A 25,046-nucleotide genomic window follows, 5' to 3' on the forward strand; every position below is an offset into this window, starting at 1 on the left:
TTTCGTGGGAACAGAAAACTGTGGTTAAAGTTATGTTAGATTTAGAAAGATATGAAGAGTGTAATAAGTAACCCCTCATGAAAAATGTGTTAAAAATAAATTATGAAACATTTGCAGCATGTTGTGGTAATGTACAATTGTAGGAAGCAAGTTGGTGTTGATAATAAGAATAAGGTTCTCCCTTGTTGGAATTTATTTAAGAATATGGGCATAAGGTGACAATGACAATGTTACACAAAATCAACATGAAGACCAAGTTAAAATGAAAATTAAGTTACATTTTCCACTTGGTTAAGATCCCCAGCATTTTTCACATCATCTCCGTTTCCTCAAGCACCTCAAGCCAAGGTATTATAGTGCCCTCTGTTGGTGTTACACAATTCCATCAGATGATAGTGCTTTATAACCAGAAATCTGAACAAATAGTCAGTGGCTACATGAAAGATAAAGAATAGCAGTGGAGAGTAAGACATATTTTAATAACCAACTAAGCTCTTAATAGCAACGCAAATAGACAGATAAACATATTTTGAAACTGTATTATTATTTTCTATAATAGGTTTGTTTTTGTTGGTGTTTTTGTAAACGCTGGAGCACTCTGCAGGCATGAGATGCTAACACACGTGGTAATATACAGGATAGTGACATTTGTCAAGAATGCAGATTTTAACATGATTTCAAAAATGTTTGGCACCGCTTTTACACCGTAAACAAGAATGAAGTTCACTGTAAACCTCATTTTCATCTTTTAGAACACTGTTTATTTTATGTTATCATTGTCTCAATCACACCATCCAGGGAGTATACACAGTAAAATCCTCTGTTAATATTACTTTGAGTGTACAGAGATTATTGCACTAGTGAAGCAAACTGTCTTCAGTGTTTCTCTGAGAAGTAAACTGTGCCACCTCAGCACAGGCTTCTAGATATGTTGTTCTAGGAGTCAATTATATTTTTGCCACAGTACAGTGACGTGACAGCCTCAGATGAAAATCTAATAAAATTCCCTTCCTGGTCACAAAGAGATTGTAGTTCATTGGATGGATGACTCTGCCCAATAGTGCTTTGGTAAAGTGTTGAATAAATGGATCACTCTATGACTATGTCAATGGCCCGGTTTCCCGAAGGACACCTCTTACACCATGGTGTAAGAAGTGGTGTTGCACATGCTCAGTTGCTCCTCTAGGCCGCACACAGAAGCCTGTGAACATAGCATTCCGTGCATAGATGTGCCACGCAATGGTAGGCCTCAGGCCTGGTATGGTAGGCCTCAGGTCTACCATTCTGAAATTTTATTTATATATATAATTAAATTAAATTTCAGAATGGTAGACCTGAGGCCTCTGAAATTTAATTTATATATATATATATATATATATATATATAAATAAATAATTAAATAAAATTTCAGAATGATAGGCCTACCATACCAGGCCTGATGCCTACCATTGCATGGCACATCTATGCACAGGCTTCTGTGTGCGGCCTAGAGGAGCAACTGAGCACCATGGTGTAAGAGGTGTCCTTTGGGAAACCGGGCCAATGTCTGTGCCTAGTTAATCAGTCAGCTAAGACACATGGCCATGCTTCAATTTGTACAGGGTCACTTCAGTACTAGGGGTTCTCAAGGCAAATTCTCTTGTAGTTCTACGGAATCATGTAGTTTGTAGGGCCCCTACTGTTGTGTAAGAAACTGTATGCCAAAACAATGGTGGTGGACAATCGGTTTAACTGGTACAATGGTTATGTATGCATTGTGCGCTTGAACACACCGAGCGCACAATACAATAGAACTAGAAAAGCGGAAATCTACGCTGGGAGGAATGTCGTTGGAGGCCATGCGACTTTTATTTAGTGCTGATCGGATCTTGCCTTCGGACACATTTCCTGGTCGCTCTAGGAGTGGGATTGAACTACAGTGCAGAGGGGCGTTGCTCCAAATGTGGTGATGTCAGTGTTGTCCACTGTGTTCTACCAGGCAGGGGAGGAGTGGAGGGGGGCGGGCACTCAGATTGATAAACCAATATGCTCCAGCGCAATGTCCCGGCGGCACCCGCCCCTCTATACCAGAAGTCAGTGGCGGAAGGTTCCTATAACGGCAGTGGGTGCAGCCACGCATATTTGCGCTGCGGCTGGCTGCTATTAGCTCTTAAAAGAGCCGTTGTGTTGTGTTATTATTTTGCCAGTGGGTTCTTCTGCTCCTGTGCACCCCCGGAGTTGACGCCACTGCCAGAAGTCACGGAGGCTGGGCCCAAGGCCCCAGTGAGGCTCTCCAACGTTGAGGCGCCCGGCCCTAGTGGTGAGAGGAGGGACTGCAGGCCGACCCGTGGAGTTATGACAAGGAAACCCCATGCAGCTGGGGTTTAACATTGAGCGCCCATTTGCACTTTCGCATTTTGGACACCAAATTTGGTGTCCAAATTAGTCTCGCGTTACCAGACTGTTGCCTCCGCGATTTCCAAACGCTTCATCATACAGTCTGGGCCTAGAGGTCTCATGAGTATGCAATAAAGCAGAAGAAAAAAACGAGGAAGTAGAAGGTTCTCCGGGTGCTTCAAAACGCCACAGAGCAACTTCCACTGAAATGTCGCTTCGGTTCGGTCTCTATCCTTTTAATACTCTCCAGGCTACTCAGCATCAGACTCATGGGGTTGATTTGGAAGCCAATTACGGCTGAAAGGTTGACTATTAAAATACTGTATGATGCGTTTCAATCGCATTTGTCTGGAGATCCTTTATCCTATTTTGTGAGATTTAGAAAAAAGAAAATCTGAGCCAAAGTGTGTTTTGAAGACAATTCTAAACAGCGGACAATCTATACAGATGCAAATTGGCGTGGACTATATGGGGAGTTTTATATCATGATCCAAGGATAAATCAAATTCTATGATGAGTTGTAGTCCAAAACGTAGTTATAACGGCGACATGAGGCCAACTGGTGTAATTATTTTGTCCTATGAAAGGCACTGTACTATGAACCTCAAGTGTTGTATCTCTTACGATTTACGGTTTCCGAGAGAAAAATACTTGGATGGGAGAAAAATGGAAGAGAAAAGATAACAAATATAAGTGGAAAATAGTTAACACCACGTCTATGTTGCAGAATCTAATGTATAAACTCAGTCATGTCAAGACGTACTGATCAGTAAGACAACGCAACATTGATCACTTCCATTTTTATTTGAGCTCCAGTGTTACATACTGTAGCAGCATTTCCACAATCATTTAACATTATCTTAATTCTTCAATTGTAAATGGCACTCACAACTCCCAAATCCCCTAGAATTGCTTTTGCAAATAGCATGAAAGATGTCAAAGCATTTTCTTTTGATCAACATTGTTATCCAATAACAATGGTATTGGATAATAACAGTCATAAAACCATAAAAATCTGAAATTTGAGAATGTCTAAAATTATTTTTTCTACTACAACTATTCGAGCAGTGTAAATCTCTACAGTGAATAAAGAATAATGCCATAAAAATGTATAGGGGAATGAGCAACTGTATAGTTAACTATTTAGATTTACTGTATAACTATAAACCATTTGAATAAACTAAGCTAGATTTCACTTTTGTTGACATCTCAAATGATTCGATACATTGCACTAGGTTTATATAACTTGGCACAATCAAAACATTGAACACAAGCTTCTACCCACCAATACGTCTGTAATTCAAATTATTATAATAAAGGCCCTTACAAATCATTAACCAACATTTAAATTAGTGTAGTATCAGACTAAATAAATTATGAATTCCATGATACACATTGAGCTAGATTTGATATGGAAGCTGAAATATTGTAAAACCTATAGAGAATGGATGAAGACAACAGGAATTGCTTTTCATAGCAGGTACACAGTAGTCCATTTATCATCTGTACACTCAAGGGTTATAATTAATGACGATTTTACTGTGCAGGCACATAAAATCTGGTCCACAAACCAATACGTTTCAATGTAAAATGCATAGAAAATAATGCAGCTCTTTGGGATTTTCGAATAACCTAGCTTTAGCAATAGTAACAAATTCTTTAAAAGTTGTGCGTGATCTAATCTGACAATGTGCCTTCACTAGAAGACAATGTAAGCATTTCATTGTCAAAGTCAAACAAACAAATCGTGGTGGATTATATCAATATCTGAAGGAATGTCTTGACAAGAGTGGAAAATGGAGAGCCAGGAGGCAGACAGGAAATGCACAACTAAAACAGCAGGACAAAAATGATGTAACATGCTTGCTGGCCAACTGAATTAGGACATGAATTGACTGTTTGTAGGTGAACTCGTACGATGAAGTATGATCAGGCATTAGCTGAGGGAGATGACGCACGGTAAGAAAGGTCTACAGGCTAACACATTGGAAGAGGCTGCTTTTCCAGAATGTATCTGCAAAGGCTTGGCTCATAAAATGTTCAATGTATAAGACATGTCCTCCACCTTTACTTATGCAAACAAGAAAAACTTATACACTAAATATGAACACAATCACACATATCTGAATGCTGTGACAACTGACAAGGCCATAATCCAAAGCAACAGCCCTGAATGATATAACAAAAAGAAGTTTGACTTAAAAAAAAAGAAAACGAACACACACACACACACGAACACACACACAAAATATATATATGTACGGTATATACTTATGTATAAAAGATGCCTTCTCTCTCTGCAACATATAGGATTTTTATATTATACATTTTTTGTGCGTGATTCAAGAGCATTGTAGTACTGCACTTAAACAAGGCAAATAATCGGACCGTTGCGGTCTACATACTTTTGATTCTGAGAGAGATGATCTCTCTGGAGAGAATAAAGTTAAACAAAACAAATAACGACAGGGGAGGGATAAGTGAGGACAAAACAAATAATGACAGGGGAGGGCTAAGTGGGGTTATGTGAGCTATGACTGATGACTTCACCAATCTAAACAATAAAAAAAGGGAAAGAAATCTACTCTATTTTGCACTTTGGGATTTTGACAGCTTATTTGACTATGACATGGATCAGAAAATAAATCATGGGGCCTCATTCACAAACCTGGTTGTAACTTGTACATTTTGTATGGCCGTATGTTTTGTGTACGCATACATCAATTCTTTAGTTCAGGATCACAGGTGTTTCTCATTTTTGTTTGTAAGTCGCAAGCGTGTCACATGGAGATCATTTGCATTGTTCCACACCCCATTTAAGACCATAAAAGGTATCCGGAAACAAAGTCAGATGAAACACGTCATCACTCATCAAAATTAAGTTATCTACAGGCTTATGTGTCAGGACTCAGGACACACCCACTTGACGTGTAGATCTGCATATTTTCGCAAGCGATTCTCTCACACGATGGATCCACTGAACGTTAATAAAGTAGGCTAATAAGTTTACAAAGTTTAACCTCGAGTCATGATCAAAGGCTAATAAAACTTGGAAAGGATATTAATAAGTCCTTTCTACTAGTGAAGAGCCACTATATTTGATATCTTCATCAACAGAAGATTGCAAAATTATATTTTCCCCCATATTTCTGTCAATGAGAAAAAAAGAAGAAAATGTGTTGACACATGGAGTTCAACATTCAAGAGGCACTTTGAAAGTGCAATTATTCCGTTTACTGTGAACCCAAACTAAGGAATGTGTCCTAATATTTCTTTATAAATATACACACACAAATAAAACAAGCAAACAGCCAATGTGTTTCTTCAACAACCATAAAATGCAAGCCTTGAAAAGCTAATAAAATAAATATATATTATGATAAACTCATCAATGAAGGCAAACTCATTATTCATACATCCAGTCAAACATATGCCGAAAAGGAGCCCTGGGAGTGTATGTTATTAAGGTGTGATTTGGGGAGGGATGACGAACAGGGTGGGGTCGTCCGTGCTCTGTGGACAATAACTACGCTCTCTAAGCTATGGGGCTTGATGCAGTGGATGTATAGAACTTCATTCATTCATTTTAATACTCCCATTCCACTAAATATTTAGGTTCTGTAGGTCATTTAGAACATACAAAGGCTTGGTGGGTGGAATGTAAGGAGTGCTGCCCTCCAAATGAGTATATGGATTCCCTACCAGATGACTCCCTGCATTCACACGATGTGTTTTGCATGAGTGAGGACATTCACCTCTATTTGCGGCAGAGAAAACTGCCAGTAACTAACTTCCCTTTGAGACAATAACCCCAGAGGTCCTTTACTCGGCAACACAGAGACAAACACGCACACACAGCCTCCAGGCTTCGTGCCTTGATTCCAGTCAAGGAGTGACTAGTGCGACTGCTGTCAAGGTGTGACTACTACTAGTGTGTCTTACCTACCCCCCTCCCCTCACGCCCGTTAAAGTGTGCGGGTGCCTGCCTCTCGCTCCAGCTGTTGCTGGGTCAAAAAGTACTTGAAGAACTCGTAGACTGACCAGGCAATGGCAGTAGAGGGCATTTGATAGATCACCCGAGCTTGAACGCCTTTGAAAAAGGCTGCCAAACCGCCAAGTCGGTACACCGTCCTGAAAGCATTAGCCATCCCTGACAAATGGCCGCTGATGTGCATGGAGTTGAGTGCTACATTCTCCTGCGTATTGAGCAGGGTCTTGCAGACATCAAGTGGAGTGGTTATGGCGGCCGAGATGGCCCCTGCTGCGGCGCCTGACACTATGTGGCTGCCGGGGTGGTAGTGTCTGTGGGGGTTTAACTGTTCCTGCATCAGTTCATATATGATGAAGTGCACTGCCTGAAAGGGGATGTTCATCGTCAGCTGTGTGCTGTAGCTGCGATAGAAGGCCCCGATGCCCTCGGTGTGCGTTATTGTCCGAACACAGTCGAACAGGCCTCGATACGGAGAGTTGTACATCTGCATCCTCTGCTTCACCACTGCAGACATGCAGGAACAGAGAGGCAATCATTTAGCAGTCAGAACAACACACCCTCAAACATTCAGCTCATCTCACACTCTCTCTTTAGTGGCAGCATATTCATGGAGGTTCCGGCTAGACAGCCTACCCAGTGTGATGATTCCGTAAGTAAGAGAGTGAGCAAATGATTCATAAGCTGATATGGAATATATCGACGTACATGTATGCATAGCAACAACTAATGAGACACAGAGGTAGCATCCGGATTTAAAGGTATAACAACGATAGGTTAGTTACAACAGGTCTATATGGGTTGGATTCTCTGCTATTACAGACTGCGGACAATGCGGAACTGCGAGCAAAGGCATGAGCACATTGGTTACATGTTAGTAGGATTTTGAACAGTAAAGATATGATCATTCGTTATTCCAGGGGTTAGTCCAGCAGCACTGCTCTGAAACTAAGTGGGTTTAGGTTACAGCTGATAGTGATGACTGCTTCACTTTGAAACCATTTTGCTTTACAACACTGTTTCTAGGTGAGAAACGGGCCATGTAGTTGCTTAATATGAATTAATAATGTCACATTTATAAAAGCTAGTTTAAACATTTAACAGTTTTCAGCAGCCTGGGAGTTTGTTTCGACGAAGTTATGCAAGTGACAATTCATTTTGACCAATCAGTCTTTTGGTATCAACTACCATTTGGTATCACCTCAGCATGCTTAGAACAGTGGCTCTTGAACATGGAGCTCAGAATTTCAAACAATACCATACCCTATTAGCCCAACAATATGTATATATTTAGTATATAAAAAGGCATATCACAACTTTGTATTTTATTTTATTTCTGTTATTATTTAATATTAACGATCTGAAAACCAGATATATTTTTGGTGTTGTGCACCAAACATTGCACTGACCTTCATGGGTTACCTGATGAAGGTCAGTGTGACTGAAATGTTGAATTTGCATTATAAACCTTTATTGCTCAAGTGAAGACATTGTGCAGGATATCTCTGAAAGCTGCCACCTATATTGTCACATCAGGCTGTCAAAAATAATATGGCACTATGTTCTTGGATGTTTTGACTATATCCTAAACATTCATGAATACTACTGCACTGCCAATGCCTACAAGAGACTGAAAAGTAGTAAGCATCAACTATGAGCAAGTACTTATTTTATTTATGCCCAGAAAACTTCAATGAAAGAGACTGAAGCAAATAGTTTCCAGAAAGTAATCGTTGAGTTGAGCACAAAAACTCTGCATGCAATAATACGTGGATATGAAAAGGTCAATTTTATGCTTCAATCGAGGGAACACAAATTAAATCTGATTCCAGCTCAGTCTTACCTTCAGCTGGGTTCATGACAGCATCATGAAGAACAGTGGCCACACTGCCTGCCAATCCTGTTAGAACACAGTAGAATACTGATGAAGAAACATGTGCTAGAACATGAATAATCATTAGTCATCATCATTGATTAAATATTTAAAACATAGTGCCAGCACATGTCTAATGAGAGGATATTAAATATATTCATACAATATACATATTCACTAAGAGTTTGAACTGAATTGTGTATTCAAGTTGCAACAAGAGAATGACAAGCTACCATTAGCTAAATGGCTGTTGCCTCCTTTCTGAATGGCATCGCTTAGTGAGCGTTTGACCCGTTCATAGCAGGCGAAGTAGAGTGCATGAGCCGGTCCTGCTCCCAGCATGGTGATGTTGAGGCCTCTGAGCGGTCTGAAGAGTCCCTCTGTCCGAATGATCCTTTTCAAAGCTTCGTACACACCACTGTACTGGGCTTTAGGGTCTGGCTGTAGACTCTGCATCCTCGTCTAAAATAGAAAACGGGAAAAAACATTTTTTTTTTTTTTTTTTAAATCGCTTGGTTTAGTTCCGTCACATATGAGAGCTGGTATGTTTGTACAGAGCAGCATGTGCTACAATTTCACATTGGCCTCGATTCTTCCGCACCCGAGTACAATTCATTCAACTGTATTCAATGCTTTCATATTGCATCGATCCATATCCAAGTACACTTCAATCAGTCCTGAGACTACCTCCATGTGGTCCCGACTCCTGGGAGCGGTTGGGTGATCCCCTCTGGGTAACGGTAGGCAGCATTCACACTACCACAACATCTGCCAAGTGGTCCCGAGTGCGCACCCGGGACCATAGTGTGAATCTGCCCTAAATGCCCTACTGGCCGTGGCCACTAGAATCTGTGCTGCTCCATACACCTCGCATAACCCGATTGGCAGCAGGGATAAAACAAAAAGTGACTGCAAGTAGCTCCAAGTGGAAAGTATTTGACAGACACTACGGCAATATTTCACTTTAATAAAACACGTAATTGAAGGTACCAGGTATGACGCGTGAAGCTGCTGCAAATTATGCTGCGACACGTTTTTGCATTGTTTCATCTGCCCATCTGAAGTGAACGCACCATTATGCGTCACTTCCAAGCCTGGGGTGAGGGAGTGCTCAGTGCATGATGGAGCCCTGTTATACACCAACTCTACCATGCCAAGTTATCTGGATAACACAAAGCATGTTTTTATTTGTCAAAGTGGTACGGAGGCTGCTCCGGAGATAGGCAAAGTCTATCTCCCTCAGCATATTCCCATGCGTTTCCTTCCTTCTGCTTAACAATATAATATCAATTTCAATACACAATACAAATGCAAGAGAAACTTTGCATTTGTGGGATTCAATCCACAATTGCCTGAAGGCTAAGGCCCAGGCCACACTTATATGGATCTTTTGCTAAACGGATATTTCCGTCCTAGGTTTTAGAAAAGATCCCTGCCCATACGACAGAGATATCTATGTCCACACACAAACGCAGAAACGCATTAAACACAGGATTCAATTCAACCAAAATTGTGAGTGGAAGTGGAACATTGTCTTTCATTGTCTGTCAGCATGTCACACTATGTGCGTAAATCTCCAAATGAAATCCCGACTCTTCTCTAGATTTAATTAAAAAATGATAGACACTTTACCATTGCTCTGGCGACTTGGCAAGTCCTGCACAGAAAATAATAGCAGTCAGATCCATATACCGGTACATGTGGCCTGGGCCTAAGAGTGATGTGTTAACACTAGATATAACAATTGCATTCTCTCACTCTGCATATAAATGCAGTTTACCACTTTGGTCTATAGCCAATTAAAGTATTACATTAATTATCAGTATCCCTTTTGGAATACTATTGTGTTATATGGCTAAATTCTATCTACCACAATACTGTTCTATAATTTCTGCAATTCAGAATTAGCTAAAGTTGAGTGACAGTTTACTAATCATTAGTACAGGACAGCAATCATCCACACACCCTTTTTCTGTGTGAAGCTGATTCTGAGGGTGTGGTTCTGATGCTGATAAGATCCCTCCTAGCATCAGTACAAGACAGAGGCTACTCCCCGTGTCTTCTACATGTGGCCTTACCTTGTTGTTTTAGAAAGTCTAGCTGAGGCAGGCTCACTGGTGGGTTTATTAGGCCATTTTGAACTATTGCTGTCAATTAATACCAGGAATCAACATATTTTGCAACTGATATTTTACAAACTTCTCTAAGGTCTGAAACACTGCAAGTGTAGTAAGGACTGCAAGTAAAAGTAAGAAATATATATATATATAAATCATGACATTTACATAATCACAAAATTCATATAGCTAAATGTTTCTTTCTAAATAATAACTGTTGACACCAGTGATCATTTACATACAGACCTTAATATTTCATTAAACCCATATTTTCATTAATTTTTATACATGAATCTCTACAGACTGTTAACTGTTAACTCTTAACTGCACTCACTAACCTCTGATAGTTAGGATGGGAAAAAGGAAGCAGACCAAACAGGATGATCAGCCTCTGTCTGAATGATTACATTTGAGGTGTATGTCCTTGTATTAAAGTTCAACATCAGTCCATTACTTTATTTCACTTGTTATGGAAATCTGAATATTATGTCAGTACTAAATTATGTCAGATAGTTTGAGGGTATAAAAAAAATCTAACCATGTAAATATTATCAATTCGTCCAATTTTTTTCAGCTCTGCATTTCCTGTCATACACTGTACTTTCCACAAACTCAATCATCTAGCAGCACCGTAGCAACCTCAAGAGGAAATTGTGACAACTGCTTGTGTGTGTAATGCTATTGAGTAGACCGGACATAGGAGTTACATTATGGCAAGATCACTGCATTGTGACGTGGAGAATATCATGACACTATTTCTTAAAGGACAACTTTAGTTTTTTTCAACCAAGGTTCATGTTTTAGGTTGTTATTAGAGAAAGTAAAGGGTGAGTGTATTTTTTTTTTTCATTTGCTGCTTTCTTTCGTTTTAGGGACTTTAGCTGTTTTTGACAGGGGGGGGGGGGGGGTGGGGGACGGCCGGGGGCATTCGAGCACAGGGCTAAATATGTATTTCTTTTTTTATTCTTTACTATAGTCCTACTAGACCAAGAAATTACATTTGGCCACAAAAGATCACGGGATCTACTGATTACTGAATGTGTCAAACTGGCATTTTGAGCCTATGACACACAGTGTGGCTTCCCCCCAGTAGGCTACCTTCACAGTCAGTAGATCCTGTGATCTTATGTGGCCAGATGTAATTTATTGGGGTCTAGTAGGACTATAGTAAATAATAAAATAATAAATCGCTATACATTTTTTTTGTAAAGAAATGCATATTTAGCCCCATGCTCGAATGCCCCCGCCCCCCCTGTCAAAAACAGCTGAAATCCCTAAAACGAAAGAAAGCAGCAAATGAAAAGAAATTAACACTCATCTTTTACTTTCTCTCATAACCTAAAAGATGAACCTTGGTTGAAAAAACTAAAGTTGTCCTTTAAAGAAGATTGTTAATGTATGCATCTGTTGCATTGCGTCAACGTTGTTGTTTGAGTTAGCCAGCAAGACAACAATTTATGAAAATACTGCATTGTTGGAAAACAATAGCTGACCAATATAGAGGAGATTTCAGGGGCAAAGCTCACTGAATCAAGCAAATGGTTAGCACGTTCTTGTGTACATACAAGCTTTTGTCTGGCTGTCTCAAATCTACCCAGTAAACCCATTTGACAATCCCCAAAACAGTATAAAAATCAGAAAGAAAGAAATGTATTTATAATGAGCAATATATATTTTTTTTTTATCGAATAGTGTTTGGTACACATAGGAAATCCAAATTAGAATGTCTTTCAATTCACCAGTGAATTTCATTAAGGCTAGACTAGACACCTTACACAAGGTATACTATACAAGAGGCGATTACATAAGCTTGACCATTGTCCTACATCTACAGTCTAAATAGAGCTTTGTCTGGCCTTTAAAACCATATGCATTCACTCATTCACAGTGACAAGTCTTGTCAGTGGTTTGACATACCGTAGTCTAGAGATGACAACCATGCACTTGACCTTCAATTGTTTCAATGGCAAGAACAGTACACTTGTAACAATTAAGTAACTCAGGTCATGTCAGTCAGTGATTCTGAATATAAATCTAGACTAGAAGTGTACATTTTAGCGCTCAACGTGACGCGTTTGTATTGTAGACGGCCAACGTCATGCAACATATTATGGGTTAGACACGCTATGTTTGGTTAAGAAACGTGAATGAAGCTAAGCTTCGGATAAGTTGGTCAAGTTGAGTGTTTAACGATGAATGGAGAATTAAGGGAAGGGACCGGGATAACTGTTGTCGTCCCTATCTAACCTAACGCGCTATGAGGTTCAATTGAATAGAGCCGTTTCGACTGGCTATTTGGCTAACGTTACTTCTATGTACTATGGGCGCCACTTGACAGTAAAAGTGAGCATGCATTGCATTTTGTGTGGCGTCCAATGCGCTACAGTGAAGGTTAGCTGAACCAGGCATCTGTAGTGTGTTTTTGAAGCCAACGTTAGCCAGACGTTAGCATGTAGCAATGTATCCGAATGCGGACACGATGCATCCGAATTGACACACAGCACAGGGCTGATCGCGCCAGTAGGGAGGGTAGCAAAGTTTTGGAATGCTAGCCTGTCGCTCAAGCCTCGTAGGGGGTTACCACCTCCTCCCAACTCCCAGTGTTTACCTTGACGGAGTCCACGGGGTACATGACCGTGTGCTCCAGGATACCCGCCACGGCGCCCGCTGTCATGTGGGTCATTACTGAGACATGAGGTGGCAAACTCTCGTAGTCGTGGTCGCCGTCGCCGTCAGAGGGTTCGCCGCCGTCCTTGCTTTGAAGCTCCGACATCTCCAGTGTTGCCAGCGCAGGGCGTGCGCTCAACTCCATGCGTGGCACGGCGTTATCTTAATAGACGCCGTTGCTAGAGATAACAGTCTACAACCAGCGTGGACGACCACAACATCATCATCACCATCGCATCACACACTGGAGTTCCAGCGCCCATGCGACGTCAGCGCCGTGAGCCCCGGGACCTTGGCTGTCTTTGACCAATCGCATTCGCGACTCGCAAAAACGAGGCGGGATATTAACCTCAGTTAGCCAATGAAAAGTTGTCTTATTGGGTTCCCTCTTCCCATCAAACCTGTCCTGACATTCAGTTCAGTTAGTAGTGTACACATGTGTACTACTCGCCCCGGGCCGCCACCCCTCTTCATACACTTTTTGGGCTTGACCCCATATGAGGATAATCACTGTCTGATGAAGTCTATGATGAAGTCCAAATGAATAAAAATTTACCACAAAGTCAAGTGAAATGAAACAATGCATGAGTCATGCATTGTTTATAAGTAGGTTTGGTCTGCTACTTTAATATCCAACATCATCTGTTTTGTAACATTTTTGTGGAAACTACTATAGCCTACTAAAGGATACTGATTCCATTTTAGTAGACATGCCTCAGATCTTGTGATTTCTTTTTGCATTCTTGTTCACGGAAATCTATGTACCTTTTCTTCCAGGAAACTTGAGAAAGAATGCTTTAAGGAAACTAAAAGGGGGGATTACAAAACCTGTGTGTGTTGTGTTCACACAGTCCAGACATGATCTAGGCCACGGCTAACTTTGTTAAAATTGAACAAATTATACGGTACAGTACAACTCGAGCCCTGCTTGGTCATGTGAATGGTGGTCATATGAAAAAGCCTAGGGTGGGTTGCATAGAGAAGTCTTTCAGGTTGGAGGAACACTGCATCGATCCTTTTGTTTCAGTTTGAGGAGACCATACCAAGTTTCAAACTGTGTCGATTAATAATGGTGAAACAATGCTTCCAAAGATCATGAGACATTTGAATCCACCTGGGATGGTTTTGACTTAGTTTTCTTTTCTCATTGCATTACATCTCTAAGATCTCTTGACTCTTAATAATTGATAATCTTGCATTTAGTCAGTGTCATCCCCTACCTAGCTGACTCCTGTTGCAGCCCGGAAGTTTGAATTTCACCTTGAGATTAAAATTGAATGCCCATATAGTCGACTTGCCAGCCCATAGAGCATAATAGAGCCCCATTGTGAACCCGGACATGTTGAGTACACCAAGGTTTTATGTTGAGTATGGGTCCTCAGCATGTAGAAACTGCTGGATGCTAACTTGCATATGTTGAGCTTTTTTCATAATTGGCATATGTGACCATACCATTAACAACCTATAAAAGGCAAAACGTTCAAAATTTCATCATTAAATTTAGATTTATTTTCCTTATAGGTTTTATGCAAGTTATCATCCGGCAGTTTCTACATGCTGGGGACCCATACTCAACATTTCTAACATAAAACTTTGATGTAGCCTACTCAACATGCTCAACTTCACATTCTGGCAAGTGGACTAATAGGTAACATTTGCCTTGACATAGCTGATTCCCAATTCAGGGGCCGTGTCCTTCAATGGAGGTGATCCCTGATGGGACACAGATAGTCTTGACATTACGGCATACTGATAGATAGTGCCTTTACAATTACAGGCAGCAGTGCTGCCTATTTTACCATGTAAAACTAAGTAAAAAATGTCAAAATGTAGGAGGGTTTGTTTAAAAAAAAATCTACTGCATATATTTGATCTCCACAGGTTGATGTAGGTCTTTATTGATGTATGATATGTTTGATCACTGTCTTAATTAATTGGTTGTGAATTGGCAGGATCTGTTAAGTATCCTGTGTCACTCATTGGCTTCTCCCACACACTGCAGTGTCGCTGTGCTGTGGGTGTGTTGTTCACCAAAGCAGACATGACTCAGCAGTCAGCACAAGTAACTTGAGGTTCTAAACTGCCCACTTGTCCAGTGTTGTTACAGCTGGCCATCACACTTCCAGTTAGTAAACTACAGCCTCAGCTCTGCTACAGGAGACCTGAATTATTAAAGAGCGGTTATATATGTTTTAATTATTTTGTTTTCTCAGAAGTCTTATAGCCTACTACGATACTTAATACATTTACATATGACCCTATGGTGATAGGTCAAGATTAAGCCAGGTTACCAGATGACCCCAATGTCCTTGACCTTGTTTTAGCTTGAGCACCAAATTGCACCATATGTCATATACTGAGTAGTCTACGAAGTAGGCTTCGTTAGTAGTAAGGAAGTAGCAAAAGTCAGGCTTCAGTGTCTAAGTATTCAGACTGAGGCATCTTTAGATTTTTGAATCACATTTCAAACCATCTAGGAATGTGTTTAAAATTTGATGTGCAAAAATCTGGTGACAGGTGGCAAATTCCTAAGCTTAAGCTTATTGATAACTTAAGCTTGGGCATTGGGTGCCATCACTGCCATGTCATCTGCTGGTGTTGGTACTGATGCGACATGGGCATTAGTGACTGTCTGCAGCATACTGTTAAATTGATAAAACACCCATCACTAAACTTCAGCTTTAATACCAGCCATTAGGATGGCAAACCTATTGTTGCACAATACTGCATCTCCTTTCTAATGTGGAGTCACCAGTTTGTAATGGTAACATATCCAGTAAAATAGCCTTCCCGTTTTAGCCATTATAGGTCTAATAAAGCAACTGCCAGTAAAGAGCCTTGCCCAAGAGCAGTTTAAAAGCATGTGTGTGTGGGGGGCTAGATTGTTTCATCCAATTCAGATAAATCCAAGACAAATTAGGAACTTGAGCAAGCAACCTTCTGATCAGAAGCTTGCTTTTTTTTTTTGCCAATATTCCAAAACTTTTAGGAAACTAGAAAAGAAAAACACAGTATAATACATTTTTATTATTGAGTTGCAATAGGGTTGCCAAAATCTCTTGTTTGTGCAAACAGTTAACTACACTTTAATAAAAAATAATGGGATATGTGCTTTCATTTACCACCCCTTACAGCAGTGATCATGACAGCTCCAGAAAATGAAGCTCAGTATATCTGTAAATGCATGGAAGTGTATCAAAATGAATCGAACCACATCCCATGACATGAGGATGTCTACAGTGATTGACAGAGTAAATTAAACTGATGTGAAATGCAGTCTCTACAGTGATAAGACGAGAAGAAATATTGCACTGGTGTAGCCATTCCAAGGCTACACATTACATGACAAAATACCCTTCCTGCACAGCAGTACCATACATTCTGTTTCTTTTTTCCACACAAAGTGCTCCTTTCCACAATAAAATCATCATATTGCATTCGTGCCAGATTGGCAACGCATCTGTGATCAGAGGTTACTGTGGAAATGGAAGTTAACCTACACCATTTGACACAAAATAAGAACCACATAAAACGTATCATGCATCTAAAAAGGCAAAATAAAAGTGCTCACACAAGACAAGTTAAAAAAGAAAATCCCCAGATGATGGATCTTGAGTCATGATATTCACTAAAACAGAGATTCCATGGACTAATGCAGAAATTGTCTGCAAACTGCCAGAAAGAATTGCCTTTGACATTTTCATTTTCCATAGAAAATAGGGGCAGCTGCCATTTGAACGTCATGGAGTAGAAGCATATAAGGCTAGAATATGTATACTTTTTTTATAACTCAATCACATTTGTAGTACATGAAAGGCATAGGTTTCAATATCTTTCAAAATAAGTTAAACTTTAAATAAAAATCTTAAAAAGAACCAGGTCTGAAAATGCATCATGCAAAAATGTTCGTCTCATTATCATCTCTCTCTTCAATGTACTTGGTTTAGGGCAGAGAAGACTGACTTGGGAGAATCAAACACATTGTCCATTGTGCCTTAAAACCCCTGGAAACTTAAATTAATAAAAATGAATGTATTATAACAAACTTAAGTGTCATATTATTAAGAGTGAAAATAAACGTTCATAACAGTGGGAAAAAGAGCATTTCTGAAGACGGTCTAGGTATAATAGATTACATTATGACTGAAATCTCAACAGTCACACAGCAGTGGCTACTTCTTTTTTCATGCACCTTAAGAAACAGATTGTTTCCTTTGTAAAACTAGGGTTGTTCAACTTGACTTTGTGGTAAATTTGTATTTATTTGGACTTCATCATAGAAGCAAGGGATTGTTCTTGTAACGTTTGAATGATCATAGAAGACATACTATGTGATCAGCTGACGTGATGAGAGATGAGTTGGTTCAGACTGAGCGAGAACAGAGAGATTTGTTCCACTGACGTGGATTTTTGATTGGTTAGCTGAATTGCATAATTTTGGTAATAAATATCTGAGCATAACCACACCCATCCTCAAACCTAAGATTGTAAAACTTAAATGACAATATTTCAAATTTAGATGGATACCAGTTTAATACTTGTTTTGCTTACTATTATGTACATAAGCCGCTAAATTACATAGATCATGAATTTTGGTTTCCAGTGGCTTTAAGGCTCTACTTTCAGTATTAAAGAGTGAGAGGAAGAGTAGGGGAGCCCAGGCCCTGTTCCAACCATGGGACAGAGGAGGGGGTGCACCGCTGTGCTGCACGTCGGTGGATGCGACGAAGACGCAATAGATACAGCAGAATGGACAACAGCACGACTAGGAAACAGGCCAGGAATAAGTAGTGGTTGTTGACAAACGAGAAGCTATGCCGCCAGTGGGAATGTACTCCTTTCAGGCTCTCCTGCGGGATGTCTCTGGAAGAGGAAATTCAAACACTTTTGTTAGAAAGGCTTAGCCAAGAGAGCTGATACTAACGAGTATAAAAGCTTGAAATGCACAAATCCAACGGTCAGGCGGAAATAGCAGATATTCGGAGTGTTTATGCTTGTTGTATGCATATTTTCGGCTGTAGTTGGAACCAGCATAAGGGACCCGATTCATTGGACCAAAAGCTAAGATGCCATGCCACTAAATGCTAATCCTTCTTGGTGCTCACCTTTGAGCCAATAAGTGAACAGATCACTGTCGACTGTTACTGCTGTGACCCCCGCTGTTTCCAACCACTGTATTAATTAAATATCCGTCTTACCTTAGTGGAAGAAAACGTGTTCTGTAGAGGATGGCTCCAAGTGTCCACTGCACCTCCTTTTCATAAACCAACAGTGCAGTCTTCAGATTTTTATATTTTGTAGGAAAAGAGAAGCCAGCGTGGAATACCTCATACATCCAGGATGATTTAAAACACTGGTACCTGCACAAACAATGTTGATGACATAATGTTAAGATTGGATATAGTGGTAAGCCTATAAACCAACAAGGAATGTTCTCTGATTGTGCAACTTACTTCAACCTGTGAAGATCAGCATGTGAGGCATAAAGGCCTGAGTCAAAGCGTTCCTTCAAAATCCTCCACTGGGTGGCGCAATAACTCTGGGGATGTAATAAAATCCAGACAGATTAACTTCTCTACTACATTGACTTGAAATATTCTATTATTAATTACATAGCAAATCCAAAAATGAATCTGTATATCCATCCATCTTATCTATATATATTTTTAAATGATACTTAGTTAAAGTGTTGTCCCTCATTCAACTTTATGGGTTAAACTTCAACAAGCTACAGCTAGAGACTTCAAGACATCTCATCGATGCATAGCGTGCAGTAGGCTTTGCTATAGAGCGTCACAGTCCCGCCCCCTCGAGAGACATCCCGTTCATTTTCCTCATAGACTTTTCAGAAAGTATTTATTTAAAGACGTTTACACCGCGGACAAAGCCAACTCTTGTCGTGACAAATCATGACAACAAACAAATAATTTCGGGCCAAACAAAGAATTAGAAAGTAGAAAAAAACGGCAGGTTACAACACTTTTTTTGTTGTTTTTCTTCTTTGTAATTATTTGTTTGGTCCAAAATATTGTGTGTGTTGTCATGATTTGTCACGACAAGAGTTGGCTTCGTACGACGCTTAAAATAAATACGTCTTGAAATGCCTATGGGAAAAATGCATTGGGATTAATTTCCTGGGCCTGGCGTCGTCATGAAAGGGGACGCTCTATAGCAGGGGTGCCCAAAAGGTAGATTGCGATCTACCAGTAGATCACAAAGGCTGTGCAGGTAGATCACATGACATGTCCCTAAAGAATATTTAATCTGCCACTTGAATTAAGTTGACTTGATTCATTGACATAAAAAAAAAGCCTGTCAGCTCAAACCAACAACAATACTTTGTTTTCAAGAGTGTTGCGGTGCACAAATGTCGGTAGAATTACAAAGTACAAAATCTCTACCTATTCCATTTCTCCCATCACATTCCCCATTGTATATGTCTTACATGTAATGCCAGCGCCGCTATTCCAAAGCCATTTTCAGCAATGGTATTATACTGTTTTCGGTTGGTAGATCTTGTTGAGCTACTCATTTTGAAAGTAGCTCTCAAGTCAAAAAAGTGTAGGCACCCCTGCTCTATAGAGTGCTTACCTTGGCAGCTCTGGCATATGTGGAGGAATTATAATCCCCACCCATCCGAAGCACATCCTCTGTGCAGTAGTAGAACTCGGAGAAGCCATAGAACTGGCTGTTGTTGTAGTCAATAGGTGGCTGATAGATCCCATTCAGGGATGTGTGGGTCTCGTTGGTGTGGTTGAGAAAAGGATGGAGCAGCTGTCTGCACTGATCAAAGTCCCCTGTGCCTCGCAAGTACAGCTTCTGGGCAGTCAGTCCAACCTCATCCTGTAGGTCTGTGGGTAGACATGGGTCCAGCAGGGGCGACTCGGCTGTCTCACCTACATGCTGGCCTAAGAACCTGGTGGAAGGATTAATAATGGAAAACATGCCATAAGGCATAATAACAATGGTATATGCTCCTACTGTGTAAACCGTGTCAGTCAACAGTCTTATAAGAAAAAAGAAAGAATCTGGAAATCAGAGCCAAGAATGTTCTTACTTGTTTCGAGTCGCAGAATTTCTAACAAGGTTGTCTTCGTATCTTTTGCGCGCCGCATTCCCACCGAAACCCAGGAAGGTGGACACGTACACACGATAAACATGCTCTGTGCGGTGCGCGTCACATCCCAAGTTGAACTCTGCCAGCAAGTTCTTAGCAACTTCCTCCTATAAGACATATAAATCAGCTAGGAAATGATGATGAAGGCCCACATCCAGGCATCTTGTTATCTCCATTAACTGTTGCAAGTTATCTATATTTCAGAAAAACCCACAATTCTAATACATAAATACTAAATTAGATGAGGCTACAACAAACTAAAGAGGTACACGTGAAGCTGGAGTTGAATGGCATAAGGCAGCATTGAGGGAGAAAACAATTTGCACAAGGAGGAGAACATGCAGCACGTAGTACACCATCAATGGATAAGAATTGAAATGCTAAGTAAACAACCCCAAATCTCAATTGAGTGCGTCATGGATAACCTCATGTGTTACAGTTACAGTATTGGATGAAGAGTACTGTACTTTATCTCCACAGGACAGAAATGGTGTTAACCAGGTAATGACAGAAGTTGAGGTGAGTGGAAGGGGGAGAAGAAAAGAAAAGGGGGTGAGCAACAAAATCAGAGACAGCACAAAAAACTGAATTGGTCGTGGATAATAACCTGTTGTGGAGAAGCAAAGCTTACAGTTTTGGGCACTTCGTATGCGATCTGCGTGGAGACGCCACCCATGTCCAGGACACCAGCAGTCCTTTTCCTCACCATTGCCTCCTGCTGGTCGTTGCCTGGGACCTGCACCTCTACAACGGCTTCCCCTTCTGGTTTAGGAACCAGGGAAACATGGCACATGTTAAGCAAATTAATATAAACTAACCACAAAGCCAATAGAACGTTTAGAAACATATCATTAAGTGGGTGTGTGACTGACGATAGCTTAACTCTTAGGAAATATAACCCTTTTGCTACATTTAACATGCATACATTTTTATTCAGCACAAAAGAGAATCTGTTAGATCATCATTGTGTTATACTGTAAATATATCTTTCGCATGCCATGCCATGGCATGGGTTTATTGTACTTATTTATGCATTAACTAAAGTGAATGTCATATTACACAGTTGTTTGATGGTGTGGTGAAATTCTAAATGTATTAGAAAAAGAGGCCAACCTTCTCCACAATACAATTTACACATAGCTTGTGTCTGTTCCAGTCATATCAGCAAATACGGATATGACTGTGACGCACATTGCCACGCAAACTAATTGTACATTCCTGTTTGGGCACTTACCATTATGTACATGGTTAAATTTTCCAAGGACAAAGTTGATCCCAATCCACGCATACACACCTTTAATAGTAGAAACAAAACACATTTGGGAAGTTATAGAACACAAATATGTTGTCCTATAACCACAATGCAATCTATAACCACTCCATCTCAGTCAGATAGGATGTTCCTCCTTTGTCACAGTTGACTGGACATTCTTACCAAATATTTTGTATGTACTGTAGACATACATTTCATTTACATAATCTATAGATATATGCTACAGTATACACATCCTTGCCACACCTACTGTATCAGCACATATTTGCACTATTATGTCTATTGTCTAATTGTACACTACATATTTTTGTCCCTAATATTTTAAGTTTGCTTACAAAGTATACTATTCTGCTGCTAAAATCTTATACTTCAAATATGGCATTATAGGTATCCTGTTATTGGCTCCTAAAACAACTTATATTTCCCCTCAATTATTTCATTTTGCCTACCTTCCTGCTTGCCAGAAATTACTTCCACATGGGAATCCGAGAACAGGAAGTTGAAGTGGACTGGGATGTCCGTCCGAAGATCTTCAAGAAGTGCCTCTTGTTGGCTGAGATAAAACAATAAGGCAAAGTGAGCAGTGAGGTGAGCAGTGAGGAGTGCTCCTCAGGCGGGTGGAGCGGTTGTGGGTGTATACTTTATTGACTGGGGTCCCAGAGGGTCCCCAAGGCTCAATACCTTTCTCACTCCCCTGTACACCAAATATCTTTGCTAAAAATAGGCAATCTACAAGCTCACAACTCATTGTGAGCATTGTGTCTATGGGGCATGTACAGTACTTAATAACCATAACTCAAATAACCACTACATTTTCAACAGATTTTCAAACAGTTTGGTTTGTTATAAACGTCAGAGACGTCCACATACTTATATGCTTTTATATGACATTCATATAAAATAAAATAAACATTAAGCAGATAAGCATCCTGAATCATAGCCATGTTGATAACGTTTGTAATAAACCAACCCATTTGTAAATCCATCGAGATTTGAGCGAGTTATAAGTATTTTTGTTTGAGCTGCCATAGAACATACTGTACTGTAGCCCCGAGGCACTTTGGATAAAAGAGCTATATAAATGCACCATTTACGATTTAGTAGGACCTGCCCAGAATAATGCAAAAATAAAGCAAAAAGCGTGCCCAGGAGCTACATTGCTGCCGGGTCACAATCAAGTTTTGGTCAAGCCACAGGGGAAGTGGTTAACAGGCTTTTCTGCCTTTCACACAATGAAGCAGGAATTTTGAGAGAGTGAAAATAGTGAAACAAAAACATAATTATGACTGATTGACAGTTCAAGTCCCTTCACTGCGTCATTGGAGCACAAAACAAAGTTGAAGCCAGCTGAACTATGTTTGTAGCGTGTCATGCCAGTCACACAGTAACAATTTAAGTGTTGGGTATCAGTTGTTCGCTTCATGTCGCTGGCTTCCACTGAAAATGTCTTGTATCGTGTTGCTTTGTCGCCACATGGGTGAATGCAGCATTAGTATAAATAAGGCCTACCTTTCTGAAAGGACTCTCATTCCAGCTGTGCACAAGATGTACAGGGGTGTTTCCTGGTGCTTGTTTTTTGGGATATGTTGGGCTGCAAAGCTAAGCAATGGATAAATGTAGTCACTGGCTTTCTCAGGTGTTGTGGCCAGTTCAGAGATACCTGTGAGCACAAACACAAAATAATTAGATATAGGGTTATGACAGACAAACAGGTTCAGCATTCTGTAGTGGGCCAAGACCATCATTGACAGCCCCAGCCTATGGTCTTGATTGAATGGTGCTTTTTTTTTTTTTAAACATAAAATTACTAATATCAGCACCACTTGGTAATACTAAAATTCTAGTATAGAATTTAGTATACTTGTTTACATAAACTATCTTTTGATTTTAGAAAGTGTGGTGTGGTCAGGTCACAGTGGTTCATACAAAGCCACTGTGAGTCATGAAAAACCTCAAGCTTCTTGTCTCACCTGGCTTAATCTTCATAACCACTGGCTTGCGGTGCTGATCTCTCATTTGTCGGATGTCAAGCAGTTCATGAGGATTGCCAGTGTGCCGGGGCCAACAGTACACAAACACCCTAGAGCCACTGCTGCCACAATCCACCACAAGGCCATAGTTGAGATTGGGGTTGCTGGTGTCCGTGGCCTCCACATCGGTGAGCCTGGCCAAATGCCTTTTGACGACCAAAACCCCCAAATTAGTACAAATTAGGATGAATAAATAAACTTGCTTCGTTGCATGCATTCTGAAAAACTCAATTATATTTCAAGCTAAACAGAGTGCAGAGTATCTTCATATGACTTCTCACTAATTCACCTGTGGAAATGGCTTTCCTTTCTGATCCAGCTGTCATGTCCCTTTCCAATGACAAGCAAGAGGTAAATGAGTCCCACCACGCCCACTGCCAGACCGATAAAGAACAACTGTCTGACAGAAGGTAGTAGGATCCGAGGAATAAGATGAGATGGTAAACTGAAATGCCACGATGCTGGGAAAAGGCACGAGAAGCTGATCCTGGCAAAAGATAGAAGGGAGAGACTGAATGCATTGATGGCTAATTGGCTAAATCAATGTAATTAAATAATTTGCATTTTCAAGCCCAATTGGACGGGCAAAGTAAACCTACCTTCCCATGTTGCTGTGTATCGTCTTTAAGTCGTTAGATCATTATAGAAGTCATGGGACAGCCAGCTGGAGGTTGGTAGTACCAGAGCCCCATCCTCTTTTCTTCTCTCTTAACTCTAGCCATGATCTTACCCTGACAACACAAAAATAAGGAAACAAATGAGCAATAGACCAATAGTTCAAAAGTGGTTGCTACATTTAGGCCAACCTGGATGAACGCTGTTTTGGGAAAGACATGTTCAGCTGTGGTCAAAAATCGACTTGGCATGATGGCATCGAAACGCAAACATAATGTTCTAAGTAACTTGTGACGTTGCCTGCATGCATGCATTGTATTCTCGTTCGCATAGGTCTGTAAGGGTGGTGAAGACACGATTAAACTCAAATACACTGAAGCAGCATTAGCCAGCAACAGATAAACATCTACTACTACTACTCTACTACTAACCTGTCTGTTAAACAAAAACACGTTTTAAGAACACGGTCTGTAAATTTGTGTCATACTTACGATTTAAGACCCTTTCGGGTTAAAATAAATCGTGGTGCCGTCCAGATGAGATATTCTAGCCGCTAGCGAAGCTAATCGCGACGCAGGTCTCTGCTGCTCAGTGACGTGGCAGTCGTGGGTACGTTTGATTTTACCTCTACCTCGTCTGGAAGGAAATCTTCCGTGGAGGTGGCGCCTACCAATGGTCTAAGTTATAGCATAGAAATGATCGAATCCATAGATCTATGCTTATAACCACAGCCATGTAATAGGTCTGTCTATATATAAGGCTCTGCTTATAACAAGCACACAATACTGTCAATATTGCCCAAAAGAACAGATCTTCTACAAGCGTTACAACGCGTTACTGTTATTGTAAATCTGGGAACTCATTGTACATACAACTCAAGTTACTTGAGACAGTACATGTACTTACTAAGTCTTATACAGTACTTGACTGTATACTGTATACAATTTTGATGCGCTTACTTTACTGGAGTTTCCCTCAATATTCACTATT

At 40.3% G+C, this 25,046-nt stretch overlaps 2 protein-coding genes across 4 annotated transcripts; both read right to left on the bottom strand.

The window, feature by feature from the left end:
• Nucleotides 1–2,392: 2,392 nt before the first annotated feature.
• Nucleotides 2,393–13,262, bottom strand: slc25a37 (solute carrier family 25 member 37). Its single transcript, XM_083784530.1, has 4 exons — nucleotides 12,963–13,262; nucleotides 8,471–8,699; nucleotides 8,208–8,264; nucleotides 2,393–6,871 (listed from the first exon to the last, which is right to left on the bottom strand). The coding sequence occupies exons 1-4, from the start codon at nucleotides 13,164–13,166 to the stop codon at nucleotides 6,342–6,344; spliced, it is 1,020 nt and encodes a 339-aa protein (XP_083640656.1). The 5' UTR covers nucleotides 13,167–13,262; the 3' UTR covers nucleotides 2,393–6,341.
• Nucleotides 13,263–16,028: 2,766 nt separating this feature from the next.
• entpd4 (ectonucleoside triphosphate diphosphohydrolase 4) lies at nucleotides 16,029–24,658 on the bottom strand. 3 transcript variants are annotated; one of them, XM_083784482.1, is made up of 13 exons: nucleotides 24,548–24,658; nucleotides 24,041–24,172; nucleotides 23,731–23,922; nucleotides 23,382–23,587; nucleotides 22,921–23,071; nucleotides 21,861–21,964; nucleotides 21,373–21,432; nucleotides 20,746–20,900; nucleotides 20,079–20,245; nucleotides 19,613–19,937; nucleotides 18,475–18,560; nucleotides 18,220–18,381; nucleotides 16,029–17,884 (listed from the first exon to the last, which is right to left on the bottom strand). In XM_083784482.1, the coding sequence occupies exons 2-13, from the start codon at nucleotides 24,046–24,048 to the stop codon at nucleotides 17,650–17,652; spliced, it is 1,851 nt and encodes a 616-aa protein (XP_083640608.1). In that variant the 5' UTR covers nucleotides 24,049–24,172; nucleotides 24,548–24,658; the 3' UTR covers nucleotides 16,029–17,649. The 3 variants fall into 3 exon arrangements, with proteins under 3 accessions (XP_083640608.1, XP_083640609.1, XP_083640607.1); XM_083784483.1 differs by having other exon boundaries at nucleotides 20,770–20,900; nucleotides 23,731–23,928; XM_083784481.1 differs by having other exon boundaries at nucleotides 23,731–23,928.
• Between the last annotated feature and the right edge of the window lie 388 nt (nucleotides 24,659–25,046).

The sequence above is a fragment of the Protomyctophum parallelum genome (genome assembly GCF_964188405.1).
Source record: "Protomyctophum parallelum genome assembly, chromosome: 15".
NCBI classification, from domain to species: Eukaryota; Metazoa; Chordata; class Actinopteri; order Myctophiformes; family Myctophidae; genus Protomyctophum; species Protomyctophum parallelum.